Genomic DNA, 19,416 nt, shown 5'->3' on the forward strand with positions numbered 1-19,416 from the left:
GGACAGACAAGATCTGAGAATCATGAAATCATCTCCATCAGAACAGAGAGAGGATTATACACACAGTCTGAGTCTGTCCGTTACTGTATTTAATATTATATTTAAAGCAGTTTACATATGAAGCACAAGAAAATGACATTCAACACTTTGTGCAAATATCCATAAAACCCATAAAATGAAAATAAATCTGGCCTGTTAATCTCACTCCAGCTCAGCAGTATTTTCTTGTAATATTGTAGGCATCTCTATTTCCTCTGACCGCTGCGAGTCCTTCCTCCCTGTAAAATAAAGCCATTGACTGACCTCTGACCTCTGGTGTGTGTTTTTATCATGACTGCAGATTGATCCAGATCAGATGAGTGTGAATGATCAGATTGTGTGCGGCTCAAACTCACCAGCTCTTCTTGCACATATGATCTGAAGAAGAATCACAGTAGGAGCAACAAACACTGCCATCTCAACAATACTCACAATCACTGCAGGAAACATGAGAGGAAGAGGAGAAACTGAAGTCAAGGGGATTCAACGATGAACATTCACAGACTGACTGATAGTTTCAGTGATATAAAGCTGTCAGAATATATCAACGTGTCGTACCTCTGATTAATAATGCAGCAGTCACACTGACTTCAGTTTCTCCTGGATCTGTGGATCATGTGTGTTAGTTCAGCTCAAACATAATGCAGCACATCATCATCATCATCATCATCATCATCATCATCATCACATTACAGGTCCTTCTCAAAAAATTAGCATATTGTGATAAAGTTCATTATTTTCCATAATGTAATGATAAAAAAATAAACTTTCATATATTTTAGTTTCATTGCACACCAACTGAAATATTTCAGGTGTTGTTTTAATACTGATGATTTTGGCATACAGCTCATGAAAACCCCAAATTCTTGAAAAAGCTAAAAAAAAATTGCATATTTCATCCGACTAATAAAAGAAAAGTGTTTTTAATACAAAAAAAGTCAACCTTCAAATAATTATGTTCAGTTATGCGCTCAATACTTGGGGAATCCTTTAGCAGAAATGACTGCTTCAGTGCGGCGTGGCGTGGAGGCGATCAGCCTGTGGCACTGCTGAGGTGTTCTGGAGGCCCAGGATGCTTCGATAGCGGCCTTAAGCTCATCCAGAGTGTTGGGTCTTGCGTCTCTCAACTTTCTCTTCCCACAGATTCCCACAGATTCGCTATGGGGTTCAGGTCAGGAGAGTTGGCAGGCCAATTGAGCACAGTAATACCATGTTCAATAAACCATTTACCAGTGGTTTTGGCAATGTGATCAGGTGCCAGGTCATGCTGAAAAACCAAATCGTTATCTTCTTTTCAGCAGATGGAAGCATGGAAGCGTGCTCCAAAATCTCCTTATAGCTAGCTGCATTGACCCTGCCCTTGATAAAACACACACTGGTACTTGACACTGGACTTCAGGCATTTTGGCATTTCCTTCTCTCCAGTCTTCCTCCAGACTCTGGCACCTTGAATTCCGAATGACATGCAAAATTTGATTTCATCAGAAAAAAGTACTTTGGACCACTGGGCAACAGTCCAGTGCTGCTTATCTGTAGCCCAAAAGTGTCTTCATCTGGGGAATGCGGCACCTATAGCCCATTTCCTGCACACGCCTGTGCACGGTGGCTCTGGATGTTTCTACTCCAGACTCAGTCCACTGCTTCCGCAGGTCCCCCAAGGTCTGGAATCGGTCCTTCTCCACAATCTTCCTCAGGGTCCGCTCACCTCTTCTCGTTGTGCAGCGTTTTTTGCCACACGTTTTCCTTCCCACAGACTTCCCACTGAGGTGCCTTGATACAGCACTCTGGGAACAGCCTATTCGTTCAGAAATGTCTTTCTGTGTCTTACCCTCTCGCTTGTGTGATATAAAACTGTTCAATGTTTTATATGTAATATGTCCCTTGTCCATTGGGTGGCGACCAAGTGCTTGCCAAGAGTTGAGTGAAGTGTTGGGCAACTGAAGAAGTGCAGTCCAGTACTCATGCTGTCAATGTTGCATGTATGTTCCACCAAGCTCTGATGTTAATAAAGCGTACACGATAAAGAATGATGTCGATTTATTGATACATCACATGGTGTCAGAAGTGGAGAGCCATTATCACCATGGCAAAGTTTCAGCCCCCGGACAGTTTTGATTTTGGTCACCCCGAACGATGGCCTGAATGGCGTCAGAGATTTCGCCGCTACAGGATAGCCACCAAACTGGACAAAGAAGAAGCTGAAGTCCAGGTCTGTACGCTGCTTTATTCGATGGGAAAAGAAGCTGAACATGTGTATCAGACATTTACGTTCGGAGAGGAAGAAAGAGAGGACTATGACACGGTAATAAGTAAGCTCGATGACTACTTTGTACCGAAAGTTAACGTTATTCACGAGCGTGCTCGATTCCACATGAGGGCTCAAAAGCCAGGTGAAATGGCCGAGGAATATATCCGTAGCCTCCACGAGCTAGCGAACACATGTGACTTTGGCGCTGCTAAAGACGAAAATATTCGCGACAGACTCGTGATTGGGATTATGGATCGAAAACTGTCAGAAAAGCTTCAGTTAATGCCCGACTTGACTCTCAGAAACGCCGTAGAGCTTGTGAGGCAGTCAGAACAAGTCCGTGGCCATGTTAATGAACAAGCTGCCAGTGTTAGTGCTCAAATCAGCGAGGTGGCCGGCACCAGGAAAAAAACTCACTATAGTGAGAGAGTCAGACAGCACCGTGGCTCGAAAGTAAATCAGACGGAGCATGTTAATGAGTGGAAATGCAAAAGATGTGGAAGAAATCATGGAAAAGGGGAAATTTGTCCAGCAAAAAGTGCTGAGTGCCGCAAATGCAGGAAAAGGGGCCTTTTTGTTGTAGTTTGTAGAACCCGAGAAATCCATGATGTCAGCAAACCACAAGAGGGCAGTAACGTCACACATTTCCTGGGTGAGTTAACTCACATTGATGATAAAAGTGGAGCATGGATGGTCACACTCCCAATTCATGGCTCAAACATTGACTTTAAAATAGATACAGGTGCAGACATAAGTGTAATTTCTGATAAAACCTTCTCTATTTTGAAGAACAAACCAGAACTTAACAAAGTTAATGTGAAACTTGAGAGCCCAGGGGGAACATTGCACTGCAGAGGACAGTTCAAAGCTATGACTACCTTTAAAGATAAACAGTATAGTTTTGAAGCATTCGTGGTGACTGGTCCCCATGTAAATAATCTCCTTGGTCGTGATACAGCAAGTGCGATGGGTTTAGTTAAGATGCTGGAAGAGCTTCAACCTATTTCTTTTTCTGAACTGGGGTAAGTAAAGACAAAACCCATTAAAATCTGCCTAAAAGAGGATGCTGTACCATACAGTGTGCACACTGCAAGACGGGTGTCCATTCCCTTACTTTCAAAGGTCAAAGCAGAGCTTGAGAGAATGGTACAATGTGGTGTCATTGAGGAGATCACTGAGCCTACTGAGTGGTGTGCCCCTATGGTGGCTGTTCCGAAGAAAACCGGACAAATCAGAATTTGTGTTGATCTAAAACAGCTAAATAAAGCTGTAAAAAGAGAGAAATTTGTGCTGCCAACGGTTGATGACATCCTTCCTAGACTAGCACATGCCCAAGTTTTTTCACTTCTTGATGCAGCTAGTGGCTTCTGGCAGCTACCACTGGATATGGACTGTGCTAAGTTAACGACATTCATTACTCCTTTTGGAAGATATTTCTTCCGCAGGCTACCTTTCGGGATCACCAGCGCACCCGAAATCTTCCAACGGGAAATGTCGACGATCCTCAAAGACCTGGAAGGAGTTGCAGTTTTCATGGACGATATCTTAGTATTCAGCAACACTCCAGAGGAACACGAGCAGCGACTGCAGAGAGCTCTGGAAGCCATTGACCGGGCTGGTCTAAAGCTGAACAAGGAAAAGTGCATGTTACGGCAGAGTCAGCTCAGGTACCTGGGGCATGTCATAGACAAGAAGGGCATACGACCCAGACACAGCCAAAATCGAAGCCATCACACATCTTGAAAAGCCGAAGAACATCTCAGACCTTAGGAGAATGTTAGGAATGATTCATTACCTAGGCAGGTATGTTCCTCATCTTTCTGAGGTTATTTGACCTCTCAACGAGCTCTTGAAGAGAGAGGCAGTATGGTGCTGGGGATCTGTGCAAGAAGAGGCCTTTGAAAAGGTCAAGCGTCTAATCACAGAAGCTCCCGTATTAGCATTCTATGATGTCACAAAGCCCACAGTCGTCAGCGCAGATGCAAGTAGCTACGGTCTGGGGGGTGTTTTGCTGCAGGACCATGACGGACAGCTGAAACCAGTGGCCTACTGTTCCAGGGTGTTGACCGATGCGGAAAAAAGGTACGCCCAGATCGAAAAAGAGTGCCTTGCGGCGGTGTGGTGCTGTGAAAAATTCTCAAGGTTCCTGTATGGATTAGAAAGTTTCATCCTGCAAACCGACCATAAACCACTGATTCCATTGATCGATGCCAAGGATCTAGATTCAGTTCCCTTGAGATGTCAAAGGCTGTTACTGCGGATGATGCGTTATAATCCTGTTGCACAATATGTACCCGGGAAACAACTGGTGGTCGCTGATGCGCTTTCACGACACCCTCAGTCAACCATCTCTTCAGTGGTCTCAGAATTAGTGCAAGAAGTGGAGGCTCATGAGAATGCAGTGAGTGGAGCATGGCCAATCTCTCCCACAAAGCTGGAATCTGTGAAAAGAGAGACGGAAACGGATTTCGAGCTACAAATGGTCAAGCAGTATGTGACCAATGGCTGGCCCAGGTATGCTGCTAATGTCCCACAAGCCATTAAATCATACTACAGTGCACGCCATCACTTGTCAATTTTCCAGGGCCTTGTGCTTTATGATGACAGAATCCTAATTCCCCAAAATATGAGGTCTGAAATACTACAAAGACTGCACAGTGGTCATCAAGGCATTGTGAAATGTAGAGAGAGAGCCAGATGTAGTGTGTGGTGGCCAGGCTTAAGTAAGGAAATCCAGCAGTTAGTTAACGGCTGCAAGGATTGTCTGGAATCAAGACCTAGCCAGAGGAAAGAACCACTTCTAACCATTCCACTGCCCGATCGTCCATGGGAGAGGATTGGTGCTGATATCTGTGAAGTGAATAAGCAGCATTACTTGGTAGTCGTGGACTATTTTTCAAGATACATTGACATAGCTCATCTTAAGGACTTGTCAGGTGAAACAACACGTGCTTGCTTAAAGAACATGTTTGCACGATGGGGCTGTCCCAATGTTCTCATTACCGATAATGGACCACAGTTTATTGGAAGGGCTTTCAGAGACTTTGCAAAAGACTATGATTTTCAGCACATTACTTCGAGCCCTTACTATGCCCAGTCGAATGGAGAGGCTGAAAGGGCAGTACAAACAGCTAAGAAGATCCTGAAACAGTCTGACCCATTTACAGCTTTGATGAGCTACAGAGCCACACCTCTTCAAGCTACAGGGGTAAGTCCCGCACAACTCATGATGGGTAGACAAATAAGAACTACAGTTCCCACATTAGAGTTGCACCTGAAACCTGAATGGCCTGATCTTCGACAAGTGAGAAAGGCTGATCAAAAAGCAAAAAGGAGCTATAGAAAGTATTACAACAAAAGAAACAGCGTCAGAACATTACCAGAGATCCCTCCTGGAACTTCTGTTGCGGTCAAGCTGGATGTTGAAAGAGGGTGGACAGGATCCGGTACTATTCTCAGAAAGTGTGAGACACCCCGGTCGTACCTTATCCAATCTGAAACTGGAGTAATCAGGCGAAATCGACGACACCTAATGCCCACAGTCGATGACAATGAACCATCCGGTGAACAGGGGCCGAAGGAACCTCGGGGTCAGGATCAACTTGCGGATTCTATGCCTGATAACGCCACACACATTCCAGTTCAAGTTGACCAACCAGGAACTGATCCATCTGAATCTGATTTCAGTCACACAACAATCATTTCACCAAAAGGGGTGAAAACAAGGTCTGGACGAATTGTCACAGTTCCACAGAGATATAAGGATTTTGTGTGATGAAAAAAAAAAAAAAAGAAGAAAAAAACCCCTTGAAAAAAGGGGGTGTTTCCAACTACAGTAATTTTATGGTTCAACGTTACATTATGTTAAGTAACTCATAGGGAAGGGTGATGTGATATAAAACTGTTCAATGTTTTATATGTAATATGTCCCTTGTCCATTGGGTGGCGACCAAGTGCTTGCCAAGAGTTGAGTGAAGTGTTGGGCAACTGAAGAAGTGCAGTCCAGTACTCATGCTGTCAATGTTGCATGTATGTTCCACCAAGCTCTGATGTTAATAAAGCGTACACGATAAAGAATGATGTCGATTTATTGATACATTACAGCTTGAGGGTGTCAATGATGGCCTTCTGGACAGCAGTCAGGTCGGCAGTCTTACCCATCATTGCGGTTTTGAGTAATGGACCAGGCTGGGAGTTTTTAAAAGCCTCAGGAATCTTTTGCAGGTGTTTAGAGTTAATTAGTTGATTCAGATGATTAGGTTAATAGCTCGTTTAGGGAACCTTTTCATATGCTAATTTTTTGAAATAGGGTTTTCATGAGCTGTATGCCAAAATCATCAACATTAAAACAATAAAAGACCTGAAATATTTCAGTTGGAGTGGAATTAATCTAAAATGTAGGAAAGTTTAATTATTATCATTACATTATGGAAAATAATGAACTTTATCACAATATGCTAATTTTTTGAGAAGGACCTGTACAGTTTCTCTTTACAGAAAAGAAGAATATGTGCTGGACTCTATGTGAACTTCCTCTGTTCCACGAGTCTGTCATCTATTATCATCTTATTTTAATCTCAAGGTGTAAGGAGGAAATCAAAAATATATATTTTTTTAAATATAAGTTTTAAAAATAAAAATTTGCATAAACACTAAAATGTGGAATATCTATGTACTCTATATATGCGGCATCTAAAACACACAATGTTTGATGATAAGGTGTTGATGAGGTTTAATACTGAATTCATGGAAATATGGGCTGATGTTATTGTGTTGGGATCAAACCGCTGAAGTGAGAGACGGTGTGTGTGATGGTGATCATGTGATCATGTACCTTGTGTAGGAGCTGCTGATGGAGTTGGGCTTGATTTCTTCTGAGAGTTTGATCTGCTGACTGGAATCAATGTTGATGAATCGACTGCAGAAGATGAATGTTCAGACGCATCATCTGTAGGACATTAACATCATATTTTACAGTAGTAATAGTTGTTTCTCACCTGAACTCTTGACAGTGTATGTGACTGAGGTCTTGAGTTGTTTTCTCTGAGTAACTTCACATCTCCACTCTCTGTTGTGATCTTCATTCAGGAGTGTTGTAGTCAGAGTGATGTTACAGCGATCTGGAGGTGATATCTGATATCTGGAGTCTGTCTGAAGATCAACACCAGCCTGATTCACCCACAGCAGCTTAATATCCTGAGAACGGACCCAATAATCACAGGAGTATCCATCATCTGAATACAACTGACAGGAGAGAGTCACAGAGCGGCCTGGACTGATCTCAGTCTGAGAGGATGATGATGAAGATGGGGAGACTGAAACACAACACAAGACACACAAATCATGTGTGAGTTGAAACAAAGAATCTGCCCTTTTTTAAATTGACCATAAAATGAGTCAAAAACTCACCATGAAGAACATGCAGAAAAACACGAGCATCAGGTCCTTGTTGTTTGTCATTCACATATTGTTGACAGATGTAAAATCCATGATCTTCTATTGTGACGTTGTTGATGTTCAGAGAGCAGTCAGACCCCAGACTCAGTCTCTCATGTGTCTCTGTGTCTTTCCTCTTTATCCCTCCATTAATCAGTTCAATGGCTGCTGAATGTCTGAATCCGTTATAGTTCCATGTAGTTGAGTTGCAGTCAGAACGAGCATTATTACAGGACAGACGGACATTTTTCCCAGAACTGATGAACACATGAGCATCATTCACTCCACTTGTGCCTGAAACACAGAAGATTTGAGTGATAATTAGGATATTTATTAATAAATTAAGATAAAACATACCAGCATAAAAAGCAAAACATTGAAATAATGTATTTTTTCCTCACTAAATGAGGGCCTGATTCAGAACACGCAGGCCCAGGATTGGCCATAACCCACCCCTTTTCTTGGGTACAGTGAAGTAGGGGCTGTAGAACCCTGTCTTCATATCGGCTGGAGGAACCGGCTTGACCGTGTCCTTCGCCAGCAGGACATCGATGTCTAACCGCAAGCCATGGGCATCACAGCTCCGCTCGGTGGCGAAGAAGATGCCCCTGAACTTGGGAGGCCAGCGAGCGAACTAAATCGTGTAGCCGAGTCTGACAGTATGGATGAGCCAGCGAGACGGCCTGGGGAGACCTAACCAGGCCCTCAAAAACCAAACAAGTGGGCCCAACGGCACCACAGACGTACCCTGGGTGGGCAGCAAGGTGGAGTGCTCTGTCCTGACTCGGGTGGCCCGGGGGTAGCCCAGAGTGTTGCCTCTGTGTTTGGGCAGGGTGTTCCTGCCCAAGGTAGCCCAGAGTGTTGCCCCTGGTTTGGGCAGGGACACTGAAGGCCTGGTGGCGTCCTCAGTGCCCACACTGCTGCCCCCTGCCGGGGCGGCAGTGGCTCAGTGGTTCATGTAGGTTGTCTACAAACCAGAAGGTTGGTGGTTCAATCCCCGGTTCCGACTGACCACGTGTCGAGGTGTCCATGAGCAAGACACCTAACCCCAGCTGCTCCCGACGAGCTGGATGGCGCCTTGCATGGTTGACATCGCCGTCGGTGTATGAATGGGTGAATGTGAGGCAAAATGTAAAGCGCTTTGGATAAAAGCGCTATATAAATGCAGTCCATTTACCATTTACCCCTGGCAAGAAGAGGGGAGGAAAGGAGTGGCAAGGCCCGGGGGCGTCGTGCACTGTCGACTCTTAAGGCCCAGGGAGGGAGGAAACTTCTCTATTGAAAATGAGAACTCCGAAGAGCCATTGGCAGGACCAAAACCAAAATGATTTCTCCCCCCAATCCTCCTCAGGGGGAGGGAGGGGTTTGGACGCCCTGAGAGTGTATCCCCTTCTCACTGGGTTGCTCGTTTCTGGGCCGCTTGGACAGACCCCTGGATGGGTTGGACGTCTCCCCTGCGTCCGGCCACCTGCTGCCCGGGTGGAGGCTGCTGCTTGGCTTTAGCAGAGGCGGAGGCAGTTGCAAGAGGACGCCCTTGGTGACAAGCTGGTGGAGGCACTGCGACCGACAACTGGGTGGAGTCAGCAGCTGGTCATCGGAGATGCTTTTTTTTGCCTCCATCAGCTTCGGGCCACCAAGAACTGCTGGTCAAAGTTCTCGATGGCATGCTTTGAAAGCACACCGTGAGAAAAGAGAGAAGGACAAAGAGAAAGAGGAAAGAGAAATAAATACTGAAGTGCATTTTCGGTGTTCGTTGTTCGGTGGAGTCGATTGTAGGTAGAGTCGAAAAAGATGTCTTTACCCTTGTCGGTCTTCACACGAGAAGGCCGCGCCAACGCTGACATGCTTATTAAATACACACTGATCACTACTTGAGTGCGAACAGCTGTGGACGCTTTTATAATTATCCCAAAGATTAATCAGCGCAACAGGCTGCCAATGACTCAAATCGAAACCAAACTATGACTCACTACCTTTGCTAAAAGCCACCAATATTAGCAAGCTAGTCTCACCTGACCTGACATGTCGGCACAGATTTGACACGCTCACGATTCTCCTTCAGCTCCCGTACTGTTGAAGTTTAAGCAGGGAAGATTCAACATAGAGGTTGGATTCAGTTTCAGTTGTTCAAACAGCAATTGTAATGCTTTTACCCAGATAACTCTTGTTGAATCATGAAAATGTCACACTTTTAATGGCAGGTACACAGACACATGTTGCCTCATACATGAGGGATTCACTCTTTTGTAGCGTTACAAATACAAGTAAACAAATATCATCACAAGAAGGTATAGAAATATTTATCATCTATGTGGCTCTCATCACACTGAAGAAACCACTCTTCTACATCACCAGCATAATAAGTCAAATGATCAGTTTCTTAAAGGACCATCATACAATAATGTGATGCATGCAAAAACAGAATTTGGCCATTACAACACACACACACAGCTGAGGATCATTAGAGAACGACACACTTTAAAAGTGTGATTTCTAGAGCTTAAGTCATTAAAATTGATAAAATCTTAAAAGTCAAGGAAATTTCTATAATTAATACAATGTTTAATTATCAGGTATAAATAGCTGAAAACTGTCTCTGAGTAAATTAATAATTGAAAATAAATGAAGAGCTTTGAATGAGATCTGAATGACACTATGACACACATTATGACAAATATCAGTGCATTCAGGAATAAAACAGAATGAACCAAACGCCATGACATGACTTTCAGCAACAGTTTAAACTCTTTCCCAAACACTTGTCACAATCAGTTTTTGAATGTGTTCACATCATACAGATCTTTTCTGATATCTTATAGATAAACAGATGTGTTTACCTGAGAGAAGAGAAGAGAGAACGATCAGTCCCAGCAGACACAGATCACACTTATCAGCCATTTTCTGTTTCTGTCAGTCTTTCTGTTCTTTATATAGTCACATCTCTTCCTTTATCATCATCAGCTCCTCCTGTGGTTGTGAGCCTCTTCCTATCTGATGAGTTTCAGGGTCTGGTCTCGTCACTGCTATCCAACGCTTATCAGACGGCCTGTCTGATTCACCCGAGATACTGACCTGTCTTCATCATCTGCTGTCATTCTGCAGTCTTTCTTCATGGTTCTGTTCCACATCTCTCCGGTCATCTGCTGCAACTGCAAAACAAACATCTCTATTACCTGCAAATAACACACCTGTCGTGCCTCCTTCTGTTACATGACAATATCACACTTCATGATACAGATGGCCAAGTTGGCGCCAGTGTGTTTGTCGGCATGATGTCGTGTTTGTGCAGTGTATTAGGTTTGTTTCTGTATGTCTCTGTACTGCCTATGTGCCTGTCAGTGTAGCCGGTTTGGGCTCGCGTGTCTCTGTCACCACGGCTCGGCTACCCCTCTGCGTTGTGTTGTGTTGCGTGGTGAATAAAGACTGGAGTCGAAATGCTGGTTCAGAGGTTCTTTTATCTACACGAGTTGAAAATATGCAGTAAATATGTTGCATTCAATGTTGTGCAAAGTTAATCAGCCTTCTCCTATCACACATCAAACATAGGACAACAAAATTTAGGGTGCTCCCACAGAGCCACCCTTGCACCACACAGAAAAATAAACACCCCATAAAATCCATAAAACATAATAAATAAAAAGTTAAAAAAAATCTTAAGTGTCCATAATTGTATCAAAAGTGAAGGTAGGTAGAGCCGTACGAGGTAGTTGGAGGTGGAGGCTTATGTGGGTACTGACAGTACGTATGGCCCAGGGGAAAAAACTGTTCATAAGCCTGCTGGTGTGAGATTTGGTTGACCTATAGTGTCTCCCCAAGGGCAACAGATCAAACAGGGGGTAGGCAGGGCTGTGAGGGGTCACTTGTAATGGCCTTGGTTCTCCTGAGGCAGCAGGATGTGGAGATGTTTTACAGACTGGACAGAGGGCAGCCGATGATCTTTTGGGCAGTGTTAATAACCCTCTGCACTGCCTTCCTGTCCTCAGCCTTGGAACCTGCGTACCACACACTTAAGCAGTGATAGAAAGCCAGTAGTAGCTTCATGTCCAGATTGTTCTTCCTGAGACATACAAGAAGTGTAGCCGCTGCTGAGCTTTCTTAACCAGGGCCCTAATGTTGTAGGTCTAGGAATGGTCAGCAGACATGTAGGTGCCCAGAAACTTGAAAGTGGTGACAATTTCCACCCGATCTCCATTTATGAGGAGTGGGGTGTAGTCCTGTCTGTGGTTTCTAATATCCAAAATTAGTTCTTTAGATTTGAGGATATTTAGTGTATGTGCGCATCGCATTTGTTTCCATTCAACTCGCTCCGTGTCCAATATAAACAATCCTCCATGAACATCTTCCTTTTAATCTTGAAACGTCAATAAATCAAGCAAATAAAATAAAAGAAACAAATATGATCTTACATTCTTAGTATCACGGATGCGGTAAAGAAAACTGTGCGACTCCACTCTATTTCCTACAACGAATCCCCAACCGTATCTCTTACCATCGCAATTCTTAAAGGGCCAGTGAAGAATTTTAACATGTAACATGTTTCAATGTAAAATTTGAGAATAAACATCCAAATAATATACACAAATAAAGAACGTTTACAATCTACAATCTTTGCACAACATTTGTCAGCAAAAAATAAGCAAATAAGGCTCCTACATTACCGGCCCCTAATTGTTCTCAAACTCTTTGAAACAATTACTTACATTTAAACTGAAGGAGCTGTATTATTTTAATATCTTTAGTAAATTCTTAAAGTCCAAGTAACATAAATGTGAGTTCTTCTAGCTTGCACTATACTCCTTCTGCCTCCTGCAACAGGCAAAGTTTTGTTATGGGTCTTTCCAAAATGTTAGTTTTTGTCTTAATGCGGACTTGCCGGACGAGACCCTTCTTATCTGGCATGGTATCGATGACCCTTGCTAACATCCATGAATTCCTGGGTGCGGAGTCATCAACTACCAGAACAATATCTCCAACAGAGAAGTTTCTTGTTGCGTTATTCCACTTCTGTCTCTGTTGTAACTGCGGCAAGTATTCCCGACACCAACGTTTCCAGAACAGATCAGAAATGTACTGAACCTGTTTCCATCTGCGTCGAGAATACAGATCATCTTTGTCAAACAGACCTGGAGGCAATGATGGCTTTGTCTTGAGTAACAACAAGTGGTTTGGAGTCAAAGCTTCCGAATCATTCACATCACTTGATGCTGATGTGATTGGACGACTGTTGATTATGGCCTCTGCTTCACAGAAAAATGTTTGAAGACATTCCTCATCCAGAACTTGTTCTTTGATTGTTGCATTGAGGATTTTTCTTATTGAGTGAATAAATCTCTCCCATACCCCGCCATGGTGAGATCCAGTGGGAGGATTTAAAACCCACCTAATTCCTTGCTGACTAAGATGGTCCTCAATCCGCTGGTTATTCCAATTTCCAATGGATTGCCTTAACTCACGCTCAGCAGCCACAAAATTGGTCCCATTGTCTGACCTGAGAACTTTCACTTGCCCCCTTCTTGCTACAAACCGACGTATGGCATTTAAACAGGAGTCTGTGTCCATTGAAGACGCAACTTCAATGTGCACTGCACGTATTGCTAAGCAAGTGAAGATAACGCCATATCTTTTGACAAGGGTTCTTCCACGTTTAACCATGAATGGTCCAAAGTAATCTACACCTACTCTTGTGAAAGGTGGATCATCTGGCAACACCCTGTCTGATGGTAAGTCTGCCATGAATTGTTTTCTTGTTGAGGAATGTAAGCGGCGACAAATAACACATCTTGCAAGCCTTTTTCTGATTGCAGATTTGGCACCAGGAATCCAGTATTGTGGATACCTGTGAATTGCTGTGAATTTTTTTTGCCTGTTTTGCAGTGTTGAAATCATGTGATTTCTTCCACTGTGTCCTGTTTGCTCATGAACATTCTGGAGAATTAAGTTGGTGACATGAAGATCCTTTGGAATGATCATAGGCCACTTGCTTTCTTCTGGCATAGCAGCATTGCTAAGTCTTCCACCGACATGCAAAACTCCATTGTTCAACTCAGGGTTTAATCTGTAGATCGAACTGCCTCTCTTTATGGCTTGGCCACTTTGTAGAGCTGAAATCTCCTCAGTGAACTTCTCTCTTTGACATATTTCACAATTTCAAGCTCAGCCTCCTTCATATCATCAGCAGAAATGTTGCTTCCTTTCCATTTAGCTTTGATGTCCAGCATCCTTTGGTTCACAATCTGCTTGACTTTACTTGAGTTGGCTAGAGTATCTGCAGCAGTTAGAGTCTTCCTCTTTCGCACAAGTTCCAACAGCAAAGTTTTAAACTTCAGAATCCACGCTACAATTCGCTGAAGCTTTGTCCAGGAGGAGAAATGATTCATCAGTTGTCTAACTGAAGTGTTGTTGTGTTGGGCTTGTATTGAATTAACCAATACTGATCTCTTGATCTCTGGATCATCTGCAGATATCACTGCTATTATTTGGTCCATGTTCTTTGGCCCCTCATCTGTGAATTGGTGTAGAAATTTTGGGCCTGAGATCCATGTTTCATTTTGCAAGAAAGTGTTAACCTTCTGCCCTCTTGAAGCACAATCTGCTGGATTAGAGGCAGTATCAACATGGTTCCATTGTTCAATCTTTGACTCTTTTAGAATAGTTGTAACTCTGTTTGATACGAATGTTCTGAATCTTGTGCTCTCATTTCTGAGATATTTAAGCACAGTTGTGCTGTCTGTCCAGTAGACTGAAGGTTCAAGTTTCAGCTGTAGTTCTCTTTGTAACAACAGATCCATCTTTGTGGCAACTGTGGCAGCTGTCAGTTCCATTCTTGGAATGGTAGGCCTTTTTAGAGGAGCAACTCTGGCTTTCCCCATCAACAATGCACAGCGCACCTGACCCTTTTGATTACGTAATAGAAGATAGCTTGCCGTACCATACGCATCCTCACTCGCATCTGCAAAGTGATGAAGCTGTGCCACTACAGCTTCTCCAAACCTGCTGGTCTAATGCATCTGCTAACCTTGAAGTCTTCAAGTTGATGAAGTCCACTGAGCCAGTCTGTCCACCTTTGCTTTACTTGTGCTGGAAGATCATCATCCCATCTTATCTTCAGCCTGCATAAGTCCTGCAGGATTATTTTTGCTGGTAAAACTACAGGTGCAAGAAAGCCCAATGGGTCATAGATAGAACTGACAATCGAGAGCAGCCCTCTTCGAGTGAGTGGACAATCTTTAATGACCATTTTGAATTAAAATGTGTCTGACTCAACATTCCAATGGATGCCCAATGCTCTTTCCATTGGCAGTGTTTCTTGGTCAAGATCCAAGCTTTTCACTCCATCAGCCCGTTCATTCTCAGGGATAGCTGCTAAAACAGCACGACTGTTGCTTGTCCACTTAACCAGACGAAAACCTCCTTTGGAACATATTGCTCGTAAACCATGATACAGCTCTATGGCATGTGTTTCAGTGGCTGTGGACTTTAAACAGTCATCTACATAAAAGTTTCGATGAACTGCATCAACAACGTCAGCACTGAATAATGTGCTATTATCGTCAGCACACTTCCTCAAAGCAAAGCAGGCACAGCTGGGCGAAGAAGTAGCGCCAAACAAGTGAACCGCCATTTTGTGTTCCATCAAGTCGCCATTATAATCTCTGTGAGGCCACCACAGGAACCTTAGAAGATCTGAATCCTCTTCATGAACGCGAACCTGGTGGAACATAGCTTCCACATCTGCCATAACAGCGATACTTTCCTATCGGAATCTTGCAACAACACCAACGAGATTACTTGTGAGGTTAGGGCCTTGTAGAAGTTGTTGGTTCAATGACACCCCTTGATAAGATGCCCCACAATCGAAAACAACTCACAGCTTTTGTTTGACAGGATGCTGCACCCCATGATGAGGTATGTACCATATCTTGGCATCTGTTAGCTTGTGATTTTCTTCTGTCAGCTTAACAGCATAGTCATTTCGAATGAGGCTGTTCATGAAAGATGTGTACTCAGCGTGGAACTCAGGATTTTTGATGAATTTTCTTTTCAAATTCAGAGCCCGTTGTTCAGCCACCACACGATTATTTGGCATCTGAATATCCTTGTTCTTCAAAGGCAGACACAAGCTGTAATGGCCATTTACAAGTTTAGCTGACTCAGACATCATTTTCATAAATTGGTGGTCTTCCTTGGACATTTCCACTTGATCATCCTTTCCTGTTTCTGGAAAATCCTGTTTGAATTGCTGTTGCCACAATTCATCTAACCTGGCTACTGATATGCGATTCACAGACACTTGAACATGCCTTCCCTTTCTTGTGACATTGTTACTGTTCCTGAGGGGTCCATTAACTGTCCAGCCCAACTTAGTTTTTACAGCAAAAGGTCCATTGTCTTTACTACTAATAACGTGCCATGGCTCCATGACTTCAGGCACATTAGCTCCTATTAGCAATCCAATTTCTGCTTCGATGCTAGGGAGACAAACCTCTTTAAGATGCGGCCATCTTTCCAAATCCTTTTGCTGTGGAATGTTGCCTTTGTGAACCCGAATTGTTCTCTGTGTGAAAGCATCAGGAATTTGAATGAATTCATTAACTTCTAGACTACTAATCTCCAGCCCAGAAACAATGTGAGTTTTGATTTGTTTTTCATCCCCCATTGTTCTCAGAAGTATATCGGTCTTTCTTCCATTCACATTTAGTTCAGACATCAAAGCTTCTGTACAGAAAGTGTCCGAACTCCCTGGGTCGAGAAAAGCATACGTTTTGACCAGATGAGTACCTTTCGTAGTTTTGACATGTACAGGAACAATTGACAAAGTACAGTCATTTTCACACGAATCTGCGACTCTACGGTTGTCCTTTTCTGCATAGACTAAAGCACTTGTAACAGACTGTCTATCACCGTTATCCATTTTGTCTTCCTGAAGACGTGCAGTTTCCTTTGGTTTCATATGCAGTATGGTTGGATGAGGCAAAGAACATTCACTGCAGCTTAGTCTTTCTTTGCATTGTTTACTCATATGGCCATGCTTCAAACAGCCAAAACACAACCCCTTGCTTCGCAAAAAGTCAATTTTCTCCTGATGTGTATTACTTCTCAAACTTTTACAGAACTCCAGGTTGTGATGCAGTCCTTTACAAAGGGGAGACATGATTTCTTCTGGGTGGCTGTATGGTTATGTTGTGATCTCTGAACTAAAAGTTTCTCTTCTTCAAACCTTCTGTCTATTGGTACAGCACTAGTCGTGAAGACCCTCTTAGTTACAGCCCGTTTGTAAGCGCTTGCTTCTGGATGTAATTTAGCTTGTCCTTTAGTTGTTGAACTATCTTTAATGTCTCCAAACACTGAATGAAGAGAAATCTTTGCTTGCTTGTTAATGAAATCAACTAAATCTTTGAACTTCACTCTTTTTTGCTTCTCTTGAATTTCACATGCAACAGATCGCCATTTTTCTCTTAATTTGTATGGAAGCTTCACCACAATAGCTCTCAAATTTGCTGCATTATCCATCTCTTCCATGTAACTTATATCTGACATAGCATTACAGCATCCTGACAGAAACAATGAAAAGGAGTGAAGTTCTTCTCTATCTTCAGGTTTGATAGAAGGCCAATATAGAGCTTTGTTCATGTATGTGACTGCAATCTGATACTCATTTCCAAAATGCTCTCTCAGAAGCTGCTTTGCCTTAAGATAGCCTTCAGCTGGGTTCATATGTAGACAGCTACGAATCAGTTCCTTAGGCTTTCCAGTTGTGTACTGTTCCATGAAGTACAAACGGTCTTTGTCATTATCAGTACGATCTTCAACTCCATGTTCGAACGCCCGAATGAACAAGAGGATCTCCTTTGAACATGGGTATGTCAATTAAAGGAAGCCTGGACATTTTTTGACGCTTCACTAAGCACTCACTGATATTGGCTTGCCGCTCCATGGCATTGCATAATGTATCTACTACGTCCACCTCTCTACCTGAAGAAGGCTCTCTTTGAATGGTGTTATTAGTTGACTGTGGCCATAGAGGTTGAAACATGTTATCCAGCAGACTTTCCTGTATCGGTTCATCTTCATGAGCCATTATGCCTGACTCCAGGTTTATTTCTTTGTGACCTACTGACGAAGACCATTTCCTTTCATATTGCTTAATAACTTGAATCTTTGCATCTGATGCGGCAAGAGCAACTTCCAGCTCAAATTCCTCTCTTTTTGCCTTTAGTTCAGCTTCTTGTCGTTCAATAGCTTGTTTCTTCTTCAATGCAGCCTGTTTAACAAGTAGTGCAGCTCTTTCTACTTCAGCAGATACACGTGCAGAAGAAGTTGTAGAAGCTGTAGATCTGTTATCTACTGATCCATGTTTCTTACGCTTCTTACTTGAAGTCACTGACACAGAAGAAATGCTGTCTTCAGGATTCACTTCTAGATCACACTGTATTGCTTGCTCAGCGTTTTCTGCAACCTGTTTCATCAATTTGTTGACTGTAGTAATGAAACTTTCACATGAGGAGGATCTTGGTTCAAACCATGTATGTTGGTCCTTTGCATAATCTTCATCAGGCATAAATTCCTCAATAGCATGATTCAGCTGACAGAAATCTTTATACAAATCTTTGTATTCAGTTTCCAGTTTAGTTCGAACAGTGTCAACATGTGCAGCATCATCCATAAGTTGTTCAATTTCTTTAGAATTACTTGTTAGCTGAGCTAATTTTGCCTTGATTGCACAAGTCTTTGAAACCTTTCTTCCTTTGCTTTCTCTGTCATTTTTACTGTCATTTTAGTACTATTGTAATCCTCATTTTTCTTCATAATATCATATTCTTTAAACTCCAGCATCCACAAGTAATTGTCCTTGTATTATTTATTTATTTTTACCTCAGAAATCTTCGCGCCGTTTGACCGCATGTTGATCGTGTACATCTGAGGTAACGTTAATCCTGGAACATCCTTTTCCAACAAACGCCATCTGTCATTCGCTTCAAGATCCATTAATCCTTATAACATCCAAATATCTTCGTGTCAAACACGTCTTTATCCATATGGAGATAGTTTTCTTTACTATTGTATGTGCGCATCGCATTTGTTTCCATTCAACTCGCTCCGTGTCCAATAAAAACAATTCACAATCTGTTTCTCCATGAACATCTTCCCTTTAATCTTGAAACGTCAATAAATCAAGCAAATAAAATAAAAGAAACAAATATGATCTTATATTCTTAGTATCACGGATGCGGTAAAGAAAACTGTGCGACTCCACTCTATTTCCTACAACGAATCCTCAACCGCATCTCTTACCATCGCAATTCTTAAAGGGCCAGTGAAGAATTTTAACATGTAACATGTTTCAATGTAAAATTTGGGAATAAACATCCAAATAGTATACACAAATAAAGAACGTTTACAATCTAAACTGCACAACATTTGTCAGTAAAAAATAAGAAAATAAGGCTCCTACATTTAGGGTTAGGTTATTGTCTGAGCACCAGCGTGACAGATCCTTCCCCTCTGCCCTGTATGCTGTCTCGTCCCCATCATAGATACATCCAACCACTGTGGTATCGTTCGCATAATTTATAATGTGGTTGGTTAGGTGGGTTGGAGAACAGTCGTAGGTGTACAGGTACTCAAAACGCAGCCTTGGGGGGAACCAGTGCTGAGTATAATTGTGGAAGAGTAGTGAGGGCCTAGTCTCACAG

At 42.7% G+C, this 19,416-nt stretch overlaps 2 protein-coding genes across 2 annotated transcripts in view; one reads left to right on the forward strand and one right to left on the reverse strand.

Annotated features, from left to right (window-relative positions):
• LOC137090224 (uncharacterized) overlaps nucleotides 1-19,416 on the forward strand; it is a 258,833-nt gene that overhangs the window by 103,455 nt on the left and 135,962 nt on the right. The window lies entirely within an intron of this gene.
• On the reverse strand, nucleotides 117-13,047 carry LOC137090383 (uncharacterized). Its single transcript, XM_067454375.1, has 7 exons — nucleotides 10,561-13,047; nucleotides 7,697-8,017; nucleotides 7,285-7,602; nucleotides 7,122-7,205; nucleotides 598-645; nucleotides 396-476; nucleotides 117-278 (listed from the first exon to the last, which is right to left on the reverse strand). The coding sequence occupies exons 1-7, from the start codon at nucleotides 10,619-10,621 to the stop codon at nucleotides 202-204; spliced, it is 990 nt and encodes a 329-aa protein (XP_067310476.1). The 5' UTR covers nucleotides 10,622-13,047; the 3' UTR covers nucleotides 117-201.

The sequence above is a fragment of the Pseudorasbora parva genome, chromosome 2 (assembly GCF_024679245.1).
Source record: "Pseudorasbora parva isolate DD20220531a chromosome 2, ASM2467924v1, whole genome shotgun sequence".
In the NCBI taxonomy this organism is placed as follows: Eukaryota; Metazoa; Chordata; class Actinopteri; order Cypriniformes; family Gobionidae; genus Pseudorasbora; species Pseudorasbora parva.

Coding starts and splice junctions, on each gene's coding strand:
- LOC137090383 (XM_067454375.1), bottom strand. CDS start 10,621: ATGGCTGATAAGTGTGATCTGTGTCTGCTGGGACTGATCGTTCTCTCT. Junction 7,206..7,284: donor ATACACTGTCAAGAGTTCAG/GTGAGAAACAAC, acceptor CATCTTCTGCAG/TCGATTCATCAACATTGATT. Junction 477..597: donor TGCTGCATTATTAATCAGAG/GTACGACACGTT, acceptor TGTTTCCTGCAG/TGATTGTGAGTATTGTTGAG.